Source organism: Toxotes jaculatrix, chromosome 2 (genome assembly GCF_017976425.1).
Source record: "Toxotes jaculatrix isolate fToxJac2 chromosome 2, fToxJac2.pri, whole genome shotgun sequence".
Taxonomy (NCBI): Eukaryota; Metazoa; Chordata; class Actinopteri; family Toxotidae; genus Toxotes; species Toxotes jaculatrix.
In genome coordinates, this window is record NC_054395.1 from 26,353,586 (window position 1) to 26,373,636 (window position 20,051).

At 44.1% G+C, this 20,051-nt stretch overlaps 1 protein-coding gene across 1 annotated transcript in view; it reads left to right on the forward strand.

Annotated features, from left to right (window-relative positions):
* plxna2 (plexin A2) overlaps positions 1-20,051 on the forward strand; it is a 164,462-nt gene that overhangs the window by 50,598 nt on the left and 93,813 nt on the right. Inside the window, exon 4 of the mRNA XM_041050953.1 lies at positions 17,098-17,232. Coding sequence (XP_040906887.1) covers positions 17,098-17,232 — 135 coding nt within the window. The remainder of the gene's footprint in view (positions 1-17,097; positions 17,233-20,051) is intronic.

Genomic DNA, 20,051 nt, shown 5'->3' on the forward strand with positions numbered 1-20,051 from the left:
GTTGCCTGTCTGTTCACCCCAATCCATCCTCGCCATTGCCCTCAGGACTCTGCATTCCTCACACCCATCCCTGAACCCTTCTGCCTCTGTCTGGCCTCAGCACCCCTCAGCCTCACCCCTCACACATGTGTTCAGTGGAGGGGCACAGACCAAGAGACACCCAAGAGACTGAAAACCATTTATGCATGTATGAACGTTTACGCGCACACACACACACACACACACACTCGTCATCTGCTCTGCACCAGCTCCATGCCTTTGTAAGGAATTGAGATTATGATTCCCTATTGTGCTGCACCCAGAGGATTACAGTAGGTGATCCTGGCTTTGCTGATGTCTGCGACCTACGTATACACTGTAGATTAGACGCTGTAATTTATATAGAATGAGAGGATTGCTTGATGTCATGAAACTATTATGGCTAGACATCAAACTGAATTCTTTGCGATGATGTTTAGCCGATTATTGTGAGGTAATCTGGTTAAAGGCACACTGTTGGCTAAATCTGAGGGATTAACTTTATATCCACCAGGAAGTTCATGATACCATGGCCGCCCCATTAATGTTTCCTCTTGACCCTCCAACACACTCCGTTCCCTTTTCACATGAAATAGCTTATAAAGGGATTTACTGACCTTTGACCTCAAACAACCTCCCCACACCCCTACCCACTGATGGCTTTACACCTGCTTGAAAGAACATATGACATCTGCAGCTCTGCATTAACACCCTGGGCTCTACATATACACAAGCAATCCTCGTGGGACAACACACGATTTATAACATCCCAACAGCAAAGCTTTAACCCTTTTCTCTGTTGTGTAAAATAACCAAAGTGAAATAACCGGTGCTTCACTGTTTACATAGTGAGCTCTAAACCCTAATGGGGTTTATGTACATGGTGCTAAAACCTTTGGCTGCTCAGACGGCACAGAACCCAGATTGGTTTCCTTCCCCTTCTCAGGTACTGTGGGATATTCTGTACCCAGCCGAAACCGATCCCAGCACTGTTTATTCTGGCCTGTGTACTGTAACACAACAGAGCGTGATAAGTACACTATTCTTCTTGCCATCTGCAGTTTTCTGTCCCTCTGTTTTCTCTCACACTCCATGCTAGGTGGAACAGTGAATCAAGTACATTACTGTTGTCCTCATGACTCACGTGTAATGCACTATGACCTTTCTTTTTTAACAGTTCCTTCAGGGAGGGTGTGTGTATGTGTGTCTGTGCGTGCCTCAAGGGGGTATCCACTGTCTGCCCCCTCTAAGATGGGGAAAATACCTCCCTGGGTCTGCCAGAAACCGTTAACTAACCAAACGCCCCCTCCTCCTCCTCCTCCTCCTCTTTCTCCTCTCCGTAGTTACTTCCCACATATGGACACAGTTATTTAGCCTGTTGTTGTAGGGGAACAAAGAGAGTGTAAGCAGCGGTTGGGGGGGGTGGGGGGGGGGGGGGGTGTAGACGCACTATATCAACTTGCTATGAATCCTTCCCACAAGGCCTCCATGCCCACCCCACCTTTGCATTCAAAGATGGAAAAACAAGCTGCTAGGTTTTTGTTGACCCAAACATTTATGTGGTTTTTACAGTAAGAAGAACACGGAGGGGAGACGTGGAGAGAAAGTGGGAAAGAAAAGAGATGTGTTTTTCCACAAAGAGACAGAAAGCCCAGTCGTGGGATAACAGGAAGCCAGAGAGTTATGGGGGGATCTGGACCGAGGTACCCAAACATGGAGCCGTCTGGCCGGAGTCTGTGGTCAGCTCGTGAAAAAGAAAAAAAACAAGTTTGATGTGGGTCTCACCGCTTATTTTCGTTGGCTAATTAAAGACAATAAAGGACACTGTACCTGATCTGCCAGCTTAGCTCATATTTGAATGCTGCATTCAAATCAAGGTATCAATTACACTGAGCCCTAAAATATAAAATTGAAAGCGTAAATGTGTGAAAGTTGATGAACATTTCCTCTTAGGAGAATGATCTCATCCTAAATCTGGCTGAGTCGTGATAGAGCAAGAGTAAGAGAAAATGACAGTATACTGTAACATTCCTCCTTTTTGGATTTCACGGTAATCTTGTATGCTTTTTGGCAGAAGATTTTTAGTGTAACAAAACCCTCTACGGCCCCCGCTGCTAATGCTAGACATTACCTCACAAAAGTGGATTTATACAGAGGAAATAGCTAATCCCTCAGGTAATATGGGCATGAATCAGTCAGGCCAGACAGCAGGAAAGATCATGCTCGCTCCCTCTCTCAGCTGCAGACACAGTGGAGATGGCCCCCTCAGTGCTGCAGCTCTACTGTATTTGTGAAAGGAGAGGGAAAGGAAGAGCTGTCACAACCCTTTATACTTTGACTCTCACTGTAGCTCAAGGCTACAGCATAGGGGGAGAGTGTGAGTGTGGTAGCTGTGCTGTTTGGGCAGGAAAGAATAAAGGCTATGGGGTTGTTGGTTTAATTCCTTGCAGTTATTTGCATTGCTGAATAAAGAGAGACACTGATTTACCCTTATATTGTTGCTCCCACATTAAAGTATTATACAGATACATGCTATTACTCCCCAGCATGCAGTAACTGATGAGCTGGGGGCACCGTGCTGCTTCCTGTCTAATTTTGAGATCCTTAGAACATGTATCAATCACGCACAGCATCAGATTGCATCTCCTTCCCCATGGTGTTATTGCACATCCCCGATTTCTTCTCCACTCACACACACACACACAAACTTGCTGGCTGCTGACCGGCACTAATGTCCTAATGGCGCTGTCCTACATACTTGGTTCTCTAGTGTCTGTTGGCAGCCTCACTCACACACCCTGAGCTGTAGGCGGATGGGGAGGAGAGGGGAACAAGATGGGAGGAGAGGGCTGTCTTTTGGCTGCCAGATACACCTCACCTCATCTTAGTTTGCCAACAGAGCAGCTTTATGCTAAACCATCCTGTTTGCAGAAAGAAGATGTGTTAATGTCATTATTTTTCATCTTTCATTCATCCTGAAAGTCTTCGAATAAATTATCTTAATTTATAAGCATTAACATCTTAAGCACTGATATTAGGATAGTAAGAATGAGAAAATTCGTTATGGGTGTTCACACCAGCAGCCAATCCCTGATAAATTAGCCATGATGCAAAACCTTCATAGGGCAACTACGCTGTATGAGTGCTGGTACGCTAAAACTTTAAAGATACCGCCTTTACCTATTTCCCAAATGTGACTTGTAGACAAATTGGAGAGCTTGTAAACATCGCTGCTCTTCCTCGGTCCCTACCTGATTGCCACATGGCACTGTGTGTCTGTCGGTGTTAGTGTCATAGACAGAGATGGTCTGACAGAGCTGGCTGGCCATCACGGTCTGCACCCCCTGAGCAGGGAAAGTGCCACTGTCTGGGCTCCTATTTACCCATTCATCCCTGAACCCTCCACTCCTCCCCGTTCCCTTTGCATATGGAAGAGGGAAGCAGAGGCTTTGCAGTGTGATGGAGGTGTGTATTGACCCAGTGAGGCGATGAGGATGGAATACTAATAGGGTTAATAGAATTAATGGTGCTGTCACCCTTGGTTGGGGAGGAGTGTCAGGCATCTTGCTGGCTGTTTGCAGGCTGATTGCTTTTTTGCTTGCTGTAGCTACACTCTGGCTCTGAATTGGGCTGTACCCCTCTGTCTCCAGCTCTCATTGTTACCCTTCGTGTCTACATCTTTAGCCCCTTTCAAACAAAGATCCCACTTTATCGCCGTCAGGAAGACCCGTCGCCATGCTAGCTTTGTTGGTTTGCACTGAACCAAACAAAGCCGGTGTAACGCCACCCCAGTGCGAGATTTAGATAGTATGCCCATGTTCCAGAATCAGAGGCGTGACGTGTAACACAGCGGCGTTGGCGTCCGTCGCTCAGTGCTGACTCTCCCTTTCACACAGACATTGATTTGGGTCTGTGACTACCTCTGCTGCCAGCTTAAAGGCAGAACAACAGTACGCCCCCCCATACCGTGTTCGATTCTTTTGTACAGAATGGCAAGGCGGAATAAAGGCGCAACATTCCCACCTCCCACCTTTAACGGGCTGTATGAAGGGGGTTCTAGTCTGTCTTGTTCTCTTTCTAAGTGCTGTATGAAGGCAGCTGGACTTGCTTGAGGTTCTTGATGCCCCGTCACCCGAGAGGCTTCTTCAGTTGTTCAGTCAACTGACTGGTGGGGTGTCCCAGGCATTTAACCTTTTGTGGGGTCGTTAACACCTTGAGAGCCGTTGAGGTCACGTGTGACTTGTTCAGTCACGTGACCTCAACCTTCAAGAACCTCAAGCAAGTCTTCATAGGTCTTTGTATGACACTTAAAAACACCATTACCTGGCTGAGAATCTTCAGACGTCTTATTCTCTTCTTTTTTAATCTCCTTTTCTCTATACTGTATCTTTCTATTCCTGCCTCATTCTCCTTTCTAATAGCTAAACGCTGCTTTAATAATGCACCTTTGTGGCAAATGTCCTTTGTTCATTCGGATATTGATTTTATAAAGTGGTTGTGATCTATAAGTCTTTATACTCCTTGTGTCCTTGCAGGGGCCTGATTTGTGGATGCGCGTGTACATGTGTGCTGTCTGTGTTTGTGTGTCGGTGTGTGTGTGTGTGTTTACGATTCTGCGCCGGGCCTGAGGCAGGCAAAGTGTGTGTAATAATGGAAGGTTGACATTTAAAGCAGTGTATTTAGTGCCACTGAATTAGCATACTTTAACTGGCTGGTCTATTCCTTCTGGAGAGAAGCAGGCATTAAATCCTGATGCAAGATTGGTGGGCAATTTTAAAGAGCTTTAGTGAAGATTCATAGACTACAAAATGTGCTTGCATCACACACAGTGTACACACAGACACACACACACACATTCCTCTCCACCTTCTCTGTCTCTGTCTCTCTCCTTCTTTTTCAACTTACTCTGACCTGAGTGTATGCTGCTCCTTCTATTCTGCATACACAGCATTTTCCCCTCCCGCCGCTTCAGAGCATGTGTATGAGTTATGAGGGGATGAGAGGGCATGGGGGAGAGTGTGTGTCTGTGTGTGGGTTTGTTTGTGTCTGAGTGTTTGGGGGATAAAGGAAGATACTCTGTCACCAACACATGTCTCTACTGATGAGTATCTCTGATCCCCTGGTCTACAGGAAGATGCAGGCCTGTTGCTGTTTTGCATGTACAACGTGGAAACAGGGATACACAGCTGCAGTCATTGGAGTCTGTGTGTACAAGCATGTGACCGTCTCATTGTGTGTTTGTGTTGCTCGCAGTAAATGTCATAAATGTGCATAGAAATGTTGAGAACACAAGACCATAAGTCATTCTTCACAGTGTTTTCTAATTAGCAGACTAATGAATCAAGCCCTTGTTTGCTGCTCTCACACAGAACAAATATGCCTGAAAGTCATTAGTGTGTTTTATGTGCAGACAGCATTACACATGCTCGCTCGAACATACTTTACAGAGCGGAGGTATAAATGTCGTCTAGACTGTCGGCTCGGCTGGATTCTTTATGTACAGTAAAGCTATTTTTTAATTCAATTAGTGATTTGCTTTTCATGTGCATTGCCCTCAAAGACATTTAATGCCAAGTACATCGATTTCATCGGCTGGATAATTAGGCCACGCAGACTCACGCACAGACGCGCACGCACGCATTGTCATTAATATGCATGATAATAAAATAAATCTAATAAAGGCTTACTCGTCGAATTATTGTTTCTTAAACCATGTAAACCATATTCTGTGCAGGTGACATTATTTAGGAGCCAATTTCATCACCATAAAGTAGGCTGTTTTTTTTCTGATATCATTCTTCCATAGCAGATAGGGAAAGTTGCAATCAAATTCAAAAATTGAGTGCTTTAAAAAGATTTTCATAACTCAGTCATTTCAGATAAATGAAAAGAGTGTAATTAGTAAGGTGGAATATGTAAACATGATGATATCATGTGTGTCTTTTAAATCATTTTCGAAAAACAATGTTGCCACAGCATCCAAATACAATTTATCCAAGTACTCAATAAACAATAAAACAGCATGTAGATATAAATGTGGAATTACAGAATTGTTTCAAGTAAATGTTCCTTATTTCGTTAAAGCAGTAATTTGTATTATTTTATACCTGCATTTGTGTACGTTCCCTAGTTGATAGTCAGCCCTGTCATTATCAGCATTATGTTTTCAGACCAAATTCTAGAGTAACTATGTAAATCCGAAATGGAAAATGTGAAGAAAGCCCTTTGTTTCAGCGTAGGAAACAAAATAAATGTCTGGGTTGATACCAAGGTCACAGTGTTGGTGTTGTAACTGCACCAAAAGCCATTAACCTGCAGAGATAAATCAGGTTTAACTGGAGCCGTGACCCAACATATCCTGTTTTCAGTCTGAGAGTGTGTTTGTGCTGGAATGCTGCTCTTTCCTGGCAAGTTGAAGTTACCACATATTCTCACTGGGGGAAAATCAACACTGAAACAACCTAAAGGACCGAGACTAAAAATGATCAGCGCATTCTCTTAACCAGTTCATCCTGAGCCAAAGATGGCCCGAACAATAGTGATTACATAATAGTTTTTTTATATCTCAAGCACATCTATACACATTCACACACACACACACATATTCACGCAAACACACACTTTCAGTTGATTCCCTGCTGATCCTTTGCCCAAGGGGAGAGAGGTTGCCATGGCAACCCTTGTCCAGCACAGGGGTTTTGGCCTGCTTTTCTTGTGAGCATGTTGAATGGGGTCAGACAGTCCAGCCCCCTCCCCACAACTCATCAGTAGCATCAGTGTCTCCCTGCAGACGACTGATTGGATAACCCTTGTCCCTCATAGTCATCCTACTTTCTTATCCCCCCCTCTTACTTTTTTCTTTTGGTCAGCAGAGGTTAAAGGTTCACAGTGCGGTGTCTGTCTTACCCTTGTCTCTTTGTGGAAACCAACAGGAGGAGCTCTAATTATCCAGGGGCTGCTGGGAACTTGGTAGGTTAGAAGTAGTAGGAGGTGAAAGGTTGTGACATCTGTCTCTATGGAGCTATATGTGGTATGAGATGTTTTTATGGTATTGGTGGGATGTCATGTAAAGGAGTAATAGGCCCCCTCACCTGACCCCCCAGGCCTATCTGAACCAGCTATTACCTCAATATCCCTCCTCCCTCCTCTAAACTAAGCTAATTATGTGTTCACATGGTAAACACAGGTGTTTTTTTTTTTTTTGTGTGTGAAAATTCCTGCGGCACACATGTTGTAGTTTGTATGCGATAAGCAGCAGCATTTGGGATTATATGGAATCAGGAACTTATAGAGAAGGACTAGATTTTATGGAAATTTCAGTAGCGGATCGAAAGAAAAATAACTCGGAGCACAAGATGCACACAAGCAGTGCAAAAATACCACAGCAGTGACTTATTGACTCATCAAGGATGATGCCAAAAATAAACAGGAATATAGATCCTGCAGATTACCACTTCAACATTATCCTGCTCCTGGGTGTGATCTCTCTCTTTCTCTCTATATATCCATGTTACTATGTTATATACACTCATCGAGCAATTTAATGGGAGCACAGACAGGTTTTTGTGAGCTTGTGCTCACTGCAGCTTCAGGTTTGTGTCCATTCGCTGACAGTGGTGGAATCTGGCGTGGTCTTCTGCTGTTCTAGCCCATCCACCTCAAGGCTGGACGTGTTGTTCATTCTGAGACGCTTTTCTGCTCGCCACAAGTTGTAAAGAGTGGTTAACTGAGTTACCAGAGCCTCTCTGTCAGCTCCAAACAGTCTGGCCATTCTCCTCTGACCTCCCTCATCAGCAAGGCGTTTCCATCCGCAGAACTGCTCTCTGGATTTTATTTTTTTTTTTGTGTTTTATTTTGGCACTGTTCTGAATAAACTATAGAGACTGTTGTGTGTGAAAAGCCAGGGAGATCAGCATTTTCAGAAATATTCAAGTCGCTGAGACACAATTTTTTTCCCAATCTGGTTTGTGATGTGAACATTAACTGAAGCTCCTGACCTGTGTCTGCATGATTTTATTCATTTTACTGCTGCCACGTGATTGGCTGACTAGATAATTGCACCAAGCACCAAGCCTGGTGTGTTCTTGCAACTGTGTATCTCCCCTTTTTCTACCTCAACATTTCCCTTCTTTCTTTACGTCCTCTGCTTCTCCCCAGGCTCCTTCACACGCGTGTCTCATTACATGCCATGTGCTTATCTGTAATAGGTCCAGCACGTGTCAAAGAGGGTCCACATTAATGCAGTCTTGATGAAGACTTCACTGAGTGTCTAAGCCTTATAGCAATATTATACATTCATCAATAGCATGCTCAATCACCTATGGCAAGTACGTCTCAGTAATATCAACCACAGCAGGAAACATATAGGGAGGTTATTTGAGCTCACACACATTACAGGTGTAAAAGGTGAGCTTGATTGAAGTACTTTTATTTTCTCATTTGCCGTGCGGCTCCCGCTGGCTATAATTTCCTAGCATCTCACTTCTACCTGCCAATCTTGTCCCACATTTAAATCTCACAAATCCGGTGGGAGAAATTGAAACAATTTCAGCTAATTTGTCCCTCACCTGAACCTTTTCTGAGATACTTTTTGATTCACATATCTTTGTGATCTACTTTGAAGTATGCCGAGGGAGAAAAAAAAGTAGGTGTGATATTTTCCGCTGGTTCAGACTGTTTGACATTCCTGTAATGATTTTTGTCTAACCATCAGTGCATTCGCTGTGTGTACTGCGTGTAATAGTTGTGTGATTGCTTTGTCCTTTGCTTATTTAATCACATAAAATAAGTATAGCTTTTATTTCCTCTTCAACACGTACATCATAATAGTAAGAACTTCACCTCTGAAACATAATTTTCCTTGGAGACAAGTCTTGTTATTAGAAGTCGGGCCTTTGTGAAGAGGCATTTGTTGTGCTGATAACATGGAATTGTTTAATATAACTGAGAGCGTGTGTGTAAGTGAGTATTATCGTGTAAGGATGCGTTTTATCTTGGTATTGTATATTTTGGTGGTGCTTTCAGTGTATCAAACCTCAGTAGGCCTAAATAGTTGTCATCACCAGGGTTGATGTGTGAATGCTGCTGCGTTCTTGTTGGGAGTAGCCACAGTGCTCACTCCTTTTTCTCACCTCCCCTTTACACTTTGCCAGTTTTCATTCTTACTCCTCAAGACGTCCTTCTCTTCCATGTTGTGCGTGTTTAATCCACCTCATCTTTCTCTCTGTTAGCTCCGTCTGTTCCTCTGTCTCTTTCTTCAGTCGGGTCAGCTAATAAAGGACAACTTATTATGTTGTCAGCTATATAGTTCGCATATACAAATCATTTTTCTCTGAGTGTTCGAGCACCACTCAAGCAGAAACAGTGGCTTCTCCAATACTGGTAAACCCTATTTTTGAGGGCTAAGCAGAAAACCCCTCCCGCCACATCCCTCTGTTTTTGCTCCCTCTGAACCTTCTTGGCCTGCGTCCATCGCCAGCACGCTGGCCACTGTTCAGTGTTTTAATGTGGAGCTAAATATAGGCCTCGCATTGTGCCGCTGTGCTTAATATGTGTGTTTGGGCTGATTAGAGTTGAGGCCTGATCTCATCCCACCACAGACCCCTAATGCATGCCGCGGTCTCTGGTTTCTATTTGGACTCGGGGGCAAACGGGGGAAAGTGCTGATATAATCATGTTTAGGGTTGTGAGATGTGACCGAGAGAGATGGCAATATTACAGGGCTAAAATGGAATTGAATGAGTCTTGGATAGAGCTATTACAGACACAGCTGTTGTAAGATTGGTTGTTAAGACTCACTGGAAATCAATTTAATAGGATGTTTGCTCTTTGATATTCACTTACAAGTGATGATAATACAAAAAAAAATGGGTTTGAATGGTTATCATGTATGATTTGTCGGGTACAGTCTCCGGCATTTCTGTCCAAACAGATGAGAAAGGATGTTGTATAGGAGAGGGTTAACTGCTTTGTACGTGGAGCGGAGAGGCAAATCAATAGGCTTTATGGTGCCTGGCCAAAAATATGAAGTAATTGCCCCTTGTAGTGACTAAGGCGCGGGTCATTTTAGCAGATATAGTGCCACCGTGTGAGTAGGTTAAAGAGAGAATTAACACGTGAGGGCCGGAGTCATTCTCGCTGATGTGTGTCTGTTTCTGTCTTCCGCCCCTCCAGCTCTGTTGTAGCCACTTTCTCTTTTTTTTTTTTCCCTCGCATACCTTTTCTCCAAACTCTACATCTGTCCATTTTCCCTCTCTTCCTGTCTTCCCCCATGTTCCTTACCTCCATCACCTCAGAGAGACCTCTCCAGCCTCGGTCTGTCCGATGGGAAGTGACACATAGCGCATATAGGCAGGCAGGCTAACATACGCCTTATGGGAGCTTATATTGTACAACAGGAGCAGGAACAAAAGAGATGGCATGCTGGGCTGGTGGGAGTCATCACACACACACACACACACACACACACACACACACACACACACACACACACACACACACATATACACAGGCACATTTCTACATGCCGCTCGCTACTGACACCAGAATTCTTCAGCCTGACACTGGTGATGGATTAGATGCGTTATCGAGGCGGAGAGAGGCTCCATGTTTTCTCCCAGTGCGCGGAGAAAGAAAGCGAGAGAAGGAGGGAGAGAGAGAGAGAGACATACGCACACACATAGGCAGCTGAATAGCCTGTACCCATTCCACCTGAAGTAAAGAAATACAATAGCAGTCTGCTACATTTCAAGCAGGGTTTCCAGGACAGAGATGTGAATAGATAGAGATAGCGAGCCTGGTTGGTACACAGTATTCTGCCAACTGTCGAATGCAGCCAGTTGATTTGTAGCTATGTGTGTGTGTGTGTGTGTGAGAGAGAGAGAGAGAGAGAATGCTCATTTATGTGACTTCATGAGCTGTGTCGTCGTGTGCACAGTATGGATATACATTCATGTATATGTGCCTCTGTTCTCTTGTTAAATGTAGGGATGAATTTGTGTGTCTCGCTGGTATCTGATTTCTGACGTGTTGGTGATGAATCCCCCTCACCCCACCCCAACCCGCCCCACCTGAAGTGACTCATACTACCAATCCACTCGCCCTGATGCAGTCCCAACTCATGCCCAAAGGGAATGTGTTCATCGTAGGCTGGGCATTATAAGTTCATCTTCAGGGGGATGGACAGCGGATCTGTCACCTGTACAGCTCACACAACAGAGCCACCCTTCACATGATGTACTTACACTTACATACAGCTAACCTGATTTCTTCCCACACTACAAAAAAATGTTAGGCCCATTCTTCTGCCTTTGCCTTCAGCATAGCAGCTATAAATGTTCAGTTTGGAGGGGTTAAAAGGAAAGGACTGTATGTGTATAATGTCTTTTCTTTCCCTTTTTTCCTGTAAGTTCAGCTTGAAATGCAGAACTGATGTGGTGAGAACACCCTCCTGTCACAAAAGCCTTTAAAATCATGGCTGCCTCCTGACAAGCTTCACTGGCTCTTAAAATGCTGTCATCAATCTGTCACCTGTCATCTGGCCCAAGGTACCAACCACTCTCAACATCAAATTCACTGCCATTAACTGAGGCCACGATTGGTCCCATCAGAGGAATTGGGTCTGATTGGATAAGGTTTATCATGGTCATTGTCAGATCCCTCTGACCTGTGTCTTTTTCAATCAGCATGACTCCCCCTTTCCTCAGCGGAGCCTCCTCAGTGGTGTTTCTGAGAAGGGTCAGTGTATAAAGACAGTGGAAGAGTGTGGTGGTGGTGTGCTGTCGTAGAATCTAATCCTTTGCGTGGGATCAGGCAGATAAAGGCAATGCCTATCACTTCAACACCCAAGACAGTTGAACTGGATTAGCGCAGATGCAGGAGATACTGTAGCTGCGAGATAGGTTACTTAGAGATTTCAACTTTCACTCTCCACTCTCTTTTTCTATTTTTCTCTCTCTCCCTCTCTCTCTTTGAGCACAGCTGGGTTTTAGCCGTAACAGCACAATCTCCCTAAAATCAACTCCCATTATACTATTCTTGTACGAGGTGTAGGTGGAAGCCCTACAATTTGACTTAATCCTATCCCTGTTCAAGGTGTTAGTGTGGCGTATGCCACACAGTGTGGTTTGGTAAAGGTTCCCATGCGTGGGTTTCAGTCTGCTCTGCCAGCTGAAATACAGCGGTAAAATAATGTACACCCTCAGATGTATCTGTATTGGTGTTGGCAGCCACCTGTAGACATGTGCGTCCTGTTTCAGAAACGCTAACCTCCCTCAAGGCAAAGGTTTGAAAATAGCTTTTTTTTTTTCCCAAATCTGAAAAGAAAGCAGCTCTCAGGTAATGGTTAGCAGCTGTGACCATTAAAGGAGAAACATTCTTTAAAAATTGAGTGGCTAATGTTGAACAAACACTTGGAGACAAGCTGTAAAACAGAGACCGAATCAGTAGATCGGCAAATCATCCCTCACAGTGTTTTTCTTGTAAAACGTGTTTATATTTAGAATGTTTTCCTTTTAAAACTGCATTTGAATTCTGGCGGGGGTTTTTTTCCAGTGGCTTCTCATACAGTGTAGGATTGTACAGTGTGGAAAGTGGTCATCCTGGCATTTAGCATACGTTGCATAATGGTGTCTGTAGACGCTGCTGCAGTTTTGGCCCTTTCTATTTCTTCTATCTCTGAGCAACAGCAGCCACAATGCACTGTAAACACTCATTTGATGCACTTTTACCCTGGATTTATTCAGCACTTTTCACTCAGCAAATTGCTTCACACAGACTTACACGGTTGGGGATCCAGTGTCTGGCACACTGTTCAAAACCAGTGAGACCAAGTGAGGGAGAGAGAGAAAGAGAAAAAGGGAGAAGGGCAATTTGAATTGGAGCTTGGTCAATCTTCAAACGTTTTTCCAGGGTGCTTACATGGTCTGATCAAAAGCGCCCCACTGGCACAGGCCCTTGTAGCCACAAGGGGAGGCTTCTGATGCCGCTGCCATGGCTTCCCTGCTGGCCAAACTCCCCACCTCCCACCCGCGTATGCCTGACTAGGTGCTGTCACATAAAGTTTGTACGTAGAAAGAAAAGTTCCTTTTTTAATCCATTTGTTTTTGGAGGATGTGGCAGCTTGGGAGCTTTGCCCTCTCTCATGAGTGGTAAAATATTAGTATTTCATACATCATTTATGATGAATGTCTCAGAAAAGTGTTTGAATTTGAAAGCATCTTCAGTTCTAAAAAAGATAAGTAAAGTATGAAACATTCTGAAATACACATATTTTAATAACACTTAGTTTGTCAATATTTTAACTTCGAAATCAAGTAATAATAATAATAATGATAATGGAAAAAATGTTTTGTTTACACTGCAGCCAATGTAGTTGCTTTCCAGAAAATTGAAATACAACAACTAAATTGCCAAAATGGCTTAAGTGAAAAGAAAAACAAAAAAACAACTCAAATCCAACTAAAGTTGACATCACATGCACAAAGCTACACAGACATCCTTCCATCTGAACTGACAGATAACTCCCCCCTTAAATAGATCCTCCAATCTGCAGTCAGTTACGGCAGAACCATATTTCTCTCAGGGGGGGTCTCGTTCTTTTGCTCTTCCATGAGTACAAAAAAAGGACAAAATATTCCTCTCAAACTTGCCAAGAAAATTAATGATACCATTACAAATAAAACAAATTATAATCAACAAAACATTCAACCCAATGCAATCAACCCGTACTTGGATTAACTTGGTTGCTTTAATTCCTGAAAAGCACAGTAAGTATGGAAAGTCAGAATAAAAGACGCCTGACATTTAATTCAAGAAAACTAAAGATTAAATCACTAAACAATAACTGAACTTGTATAATACTTGAATACTGAATTTTGATTTAACTAAGCAAAAAAAAGAACTAAACACACACAAAGCTGGGATAGTTTGCTCTTGGAATGCTATAAACACATGGGACAAATGCACTTTGGAAGAGCATTTGAAAAATACTGATATATACATTACACTGCAATAGTGCAGTCAAGGAAATATGGTCCAAAGTTATTTGTAAGTGGTGAAAGTGGTTTGGATTTTGAAAACTAAATATGGCAGCCTTGCATGTGCTCCAGGATTTATAGCTAGCTAATTAAGAAATCCTCCCACTCAGTGACGCCTGGGGACATTTATTTCTGTCCTTAGTTCTCTAGGCATCTTTCACAGTGGTTCTGTGTATGTCTGTTTGGATTTGTTTATAAATGAAGGATATTACATGCCTCATGTGGATATTATGAGTATGAGAAGGCTGCTAACAGGTTTGATTCATACCCTCAAGCTCCTCCGACAATATTATGTGTGTGAATCTAAAACCTCAGCTTCTGATCATCATTTTTCTATATTTTTTCTTTTCACAAATATTAGCTACACAGCCCGTGGTTCCCCGGGGGTACATGTAGAATGTTTTTCAACACTCTCACCCATCTTCACCTTTTCCCCCTTTCCTCACTTTTCTCAGTTGCGGCTCCTCGATGCTGGTGATAGAGTGAAGTTAGCTAATGGTTGTGGTGTTGAAATGGGCGACCACGTTAGACCAGGCCAAAGCAAGGACAGCTCTCCGGGGCACCAGGGGTGAATGGGTCCTCCTAAAATAGAGGGGCAGTAATATTGTCAGAGGGGCTTGAGGGTATGAATCCAACCTGTTAGCAGGCTTCTCGTCCAGCCTGATAAATATTGCAGGGTCAATGGGGCAGATGGGGGGGTAGGTTTAAGTACCTGAGAGATCCAGCTAAAGGCTGAAGTAAAGCGATGCAGAGGAAATGGATGTTTTGGACCTGAGAGTCACTTACTCAGGTGGTGGATACTGTAGAACGGTAGCGTGGGAGGGAGTGCGATAAAGAGATGGAGTTTTTGACAGAATTATTTTTGGTCCAGTAAGCTCTGGTTTCTCCATTTACTTGTCCAGGGTTTTCATTTTCCTCTCGTTTTCTGTGTCTCACCCGCCCACTCAGAGGTGAGCCTGTCCTTTCAAGAACTTCATATTCAACTAACCCACCTCACACACATGCGTGCATTTCTTTGCTTCCTTACAATAATGTGGGTGTGTGTTTGTGTCTGCATATGTGTGAATGTAACACACTTTGCAAGATTTACAGCCACTATAGAAAAACAGCTTCTTAATGTGGAAAGCAACTGGCTGTGGGTGTGTTTGTGTGCACATGGTGGGATGGTGTGAGTGCCTCTGGAGTGCTCGAGTGTCAGTAGTGTTGATTCGGTTTTCTCTGTGTGAGCTATAAGCTGTTGAAAAAGAAGCATATACAAAAGAACAGAGACGGTATTGGGGACCTGGAAAATGGAAGGCCATTCATCATGTTCTGCGCTCCTGATTAAACGTGTTTGCTTAACAGGACATTTCACTGTTTAGTATTTGCTAGGCGTAGTATGTTAGCACCCTTGTTGTAGTGTGTAACCATGTGTTACATCCCTGCCTGGAGAGTAGAGGTTTTGTTTTGGACACACTCTAAAACAGTTGTGTGTGTGTGTGTGTGAATATATGTGTTTCTGGCCGTATGTGAATTTAGAGGCCCCTGGACGGTGGCGAGAGGCTGCGTGATAGCGATCTGATTCAGATGAACTGCAGGCGTGCAGGGGGGGGAAGGTCGGGTTATCTTGTGATCCCTAGTGGCAGCCTGCTAGGACACATAGCAAAGCATGACAGACTGCTCCACGCGTGCATACACATAAACGCGTGCATGCACGCGCACAACACCCACACTGACACAGTAGTGAACAGAGCAACGCTGGTCTGGCCATGCACCCACATACTTTATGGATGAGCATATTTGCTGAGGTCTCCCTCCACGCTGCAGTGTCAGTAACCAGATGAAGACTGGCACGGCCCCCACATCCTGCCTTTCTCCTCCTACATATGGTTTTCACATATGTCCTTTTTTTTTTTCGGTGTTTGGATTAGCCAGCTAAGGTCAAATGTAGGTCAGCCGTGGAAGGCTCAACCACTTTGAGCTCTGCTCCTTAACTGTGCCGCCTGCTGTCGTGTACTCAGCTAACCCTCAAGCTTTGAAGGCAAAGCTCAAGGGGCCTTTTGTGAACTTGCATCGCATTTCTCTTACTTGACCATCCAGCGGTTTGACACGCATTCATACGCACACATGCATACACACAAAGGCTTGCGTCTGTGTGTGCACACATTTGCCCGCATACCCTCCCACCCACACACTACATCTTTCTGTTGACAGACATATGACCTTGACTTTCCCCTCTGTGATGTTTTATAGAGAGCCTGGCTGCTCTTTGATGCTGTCATCATCTGAATAGATAGATGAATGTTTGGGTGGAGGGAGGCAGACGGGGATGGACACATGATAGAGCCATCAGCTTTCATGGGTGGAGGAGGACCTGGTGACATGTGACATCACAGAGGCATCTCTCACGCTCAGCATCAGTAAACCCATGCCACCCCTCAAGATTAACTGCCCTGGTTATATATTCGGCCAGCAGAATCTGATGAATAAAGAAGAAACAGGGCTGGCTTTGGCCCACTCGGGTCAGGGAGGGTCACGTACCTCCTATAAGTCATTAGAATGCTTTTCCACTGCTTTTGTTGTAAGGTGGTCTTGGCCTCATGTTCGAAACTTTACTGCAGTAATACATCATTCATCAGGAGGAAGAGGAAAGAAAAACAGAGCTAAGGTTTCACAAAGGTCTAATAATATCAGCAAATTATTCTTAACAGCTGTTGTAACCCCATCCTACATGGCATCGCAGAGGGCTGACATTTACCAAATAATACGAGTGTCACACATTAGTGGCAATTAAAAACAAAGTATTTGAAAGTCAAGTGATCATCCCTCTGCCTTTTTCAGTTCTTTAGTTCACTGTTCAAGCAGCCCTCATGGATTACCCCCCCCCCCCCCCCCCCACATACCAATCTCCAAGTATCCAGATGATAATGATAGATTGTTTTGCAAATATTATTTGACCCACGTCTGTCATCCCTGTCAATCATCCTTCATCTGTTTTTCTATTCCTGCTGTCAGACTGATATAAATAGCAGTCACTGACCTGTGTGTGCTCTGTGTTTCTCAGATTCGTGTCGACGGGCCTCCTTACGGTGGCGTCCAGTATGAGACAATATCGGTCATCAAGGACGGCAGCCCTATCCTGCGAGATATGGCCTTCTCCCTTGACCGCAACTACCTCTACGTCATGTCTGAGAGACAGGTAGGTGTTGGGAAGACACATACATGCAAAGCTGGAGGAGGTATGGTTTAAGTGTGTGTGTTCATATGTTTAAATGCCAGGAAAAGTGTGTGAATGCGTGTGTGCTCCGGCAGGGCCCAAGATGGCCCACCTCTGAACATCACCAGCACCACCCTCTGTTAGCTATAAATAACCAAGGTGGCACAGCGGGGGACTTTGTGACAGCATTTGATAATGAAGGAGAACAATGAGGGCAGGGAGAACGAAAGAAATAAGAGTCAGAGAGACAGAGAGAGAGAGAGAGAGAGAGAGAGAGAGAGAGAGAGAAAGATGAAGGGCACATGCTGGTTGGCTAGCTGAGGCAAAGGATGGGAGGATGAGGGAAAGAAGCGAGAGCTGGAGGAGTGTATGACAGATAGAGTAAAGTGAGACACTAAGAGAAAAAGAGAGACAGAGTGCAAGGTCATCCTTTCACATGTCTAATGAAGTGACACAGCATTGCAGGGCAGGTGGGAAGAGGCCGATAGCCATCAATGCAACTGACATACTAAGTAGGCAGACGAGGGCGGAAGGAGACACAAGGACAGAGAAGGGGCGAGGAGATGAGAGGACGGGGAAAACATGGTAGGATAGAAAAGAGATGAAAAGAGGAGGAGAAGCGACGGCAGGAGAGGAGGAGCAGCTGCAGGGGAGCGTGGCAGTGCGGCAGCCCTAGAGACAGACGACGTGCGAGGCTGTCAGCGTGAGGTGATAGATTGCCGTCCTCTCTCCTTATCTCTGCTTTTAACACACTCAACAACTGGCTGGCCGGAGCTTACAGGTTAGGAACCGCGGTGGGCGGATATGGTGTGAAGGAGTTATTTAGACAATAGTGTCCATTGCCTAGAGAGAGTAAGAGAGGAGCAAACACATTTACTGTAAACTGCAGTTGCTTTTTATCCCCCCAGCATCTGTGACTAACACATCACCGTGCTGTTTATGATTTGTTTTATTCCACTCTGGGAAAAAAAAAGAGAAATAGCTGAAAAGTTGCTCAGTTTTCAGACACTTGCCTGCTCTGAGGGTAAAAATATAACAGTGTCTAATGCAATCAGCAGTGATAGCTCAGTGCTTCAACCAGTATTACTGCTGATTTCTTAGTACGGCCTGCTACAGATATCTGAGTCAAATTATTTAAAATCTCAAATCTCTTTTTTATTAATGTTTAGATAGTATTTTCATCAAAATGTTTTGATTGTACAACTGGTATTTAAGTGTGTTTTTTTGTGGATATCTCTGGGATATTAATTCCAATCTGCTAAGTTCATGCTCAAACACATTAAATGTGCATGTATCTGACAGTGAGATGATGGCTCTGTTGCAGGGCACGGCGTGAATTCCACAAGTAAAGAAGAGTTTGTACTGAGTCTAAAGTCTGTTTCCCATATTTATTAAATCCTTTATTCCCACTTATTCCGCGGATGAAACAAGCTTTTGATGTTGAGCTCATAACTGCAAGTCATCTGAATGAGAAGTGATGCTGGTGAATATTATTAGTATTCAGCATGTCGACTCTTCTGTCTTTCTCTCCGGGGGTTAGGGAGGATCGAAGCAGACAGACAGACGCACACACACACATACTGAAATGTTTTGGGCATGTTGCCCTGCATGTTCAAGGATACAACTATAGTTAGGCTGATAGTCACACCTGACAGGGTAACTAGATTGCGGTTTAGTTTGGCCACACTCTCATTCAGCCTTTTTTCATAAATGTGTCAAACTACGTGTTTTTTTTTTTTTTTTAAATCTAACTCTGGCTCAGTTAGAATTGGATTTATTTAGAATTTGATCAGTGATGTTCCCAACCTCAAAGCCTGGACCTGCTCCCGTGCCATTTATTTTGTAAGTCTGGATGGAACTGCACATACTAATGTGCATCGTATTAAGGGTATTCTCTGATGAAACCTCTTTCTATTCAGGGGCATAAATTTAGAATGTGCTGTAATGGGTACCACACTGTATTTTTCAGTAATCTACTGGCATTATCCACTGTGAAATCACGGCAGCCACCTTCGAACCAGCCCTTTTGCACTAGCGTTCAGTGGATAACATCTATTTGACCTTTATCTTATTGTTAACTTAAATGTCACCTCGAGCTGCACTTGAAGTCAGACATCCAGGACATCACGAGATCTATCTTGTCTAAGCTTCCCTTGTTCCCGTGTGTCTGGCTGATGCCGTTTGCGGCCAAGCGCATGGTGATGGGAGACGGCAAGAACAAAGGAGGAATGATATCAAACAGAAACCAGGCCAGATTTGGCTCCAGTTGCATTTCCTACTCTGAATAACAAAGAGGCCCTCTGTGTTTGGCACAGTGGGAAAGAGAGAATACAGAGAGCGCAAGAGAGAGACAGACACTGAATGACACAGAGAGAGAGAGAGAGAGAGAGGGAGACAGAAATTGGGAGAGAGTAATATTTGCTTAGCGAGGCCATGCTCCAGAATCTGGGCTCTCGCTCCCTCCAGTCCTCACACCTGTCTGTGTGTGTTGTGGCGAGGCTGAGAATCGTGGGATGTGCGAGGCCTTTGTAAATACAAACATGCAGACAGGCACTCACAGGGACACACAGACACACACACACACTCTCATATGCACGTGCTCCCTCAGTTTTCATTTGCATAGGTACCGACATAATGCACTGGCTCTCGCAATCACATGTGCTCCTGCACAAAAAACACTGTAATTACAGACATATGCAAGCACCAGTCTCCCATTCAGTATTCAAATGGAGTCTCCATAGGACTTTCGGAGGCTTTTCATCCAGCCTTTTTCCTCTCACCCGTATATGTATAGATTACAC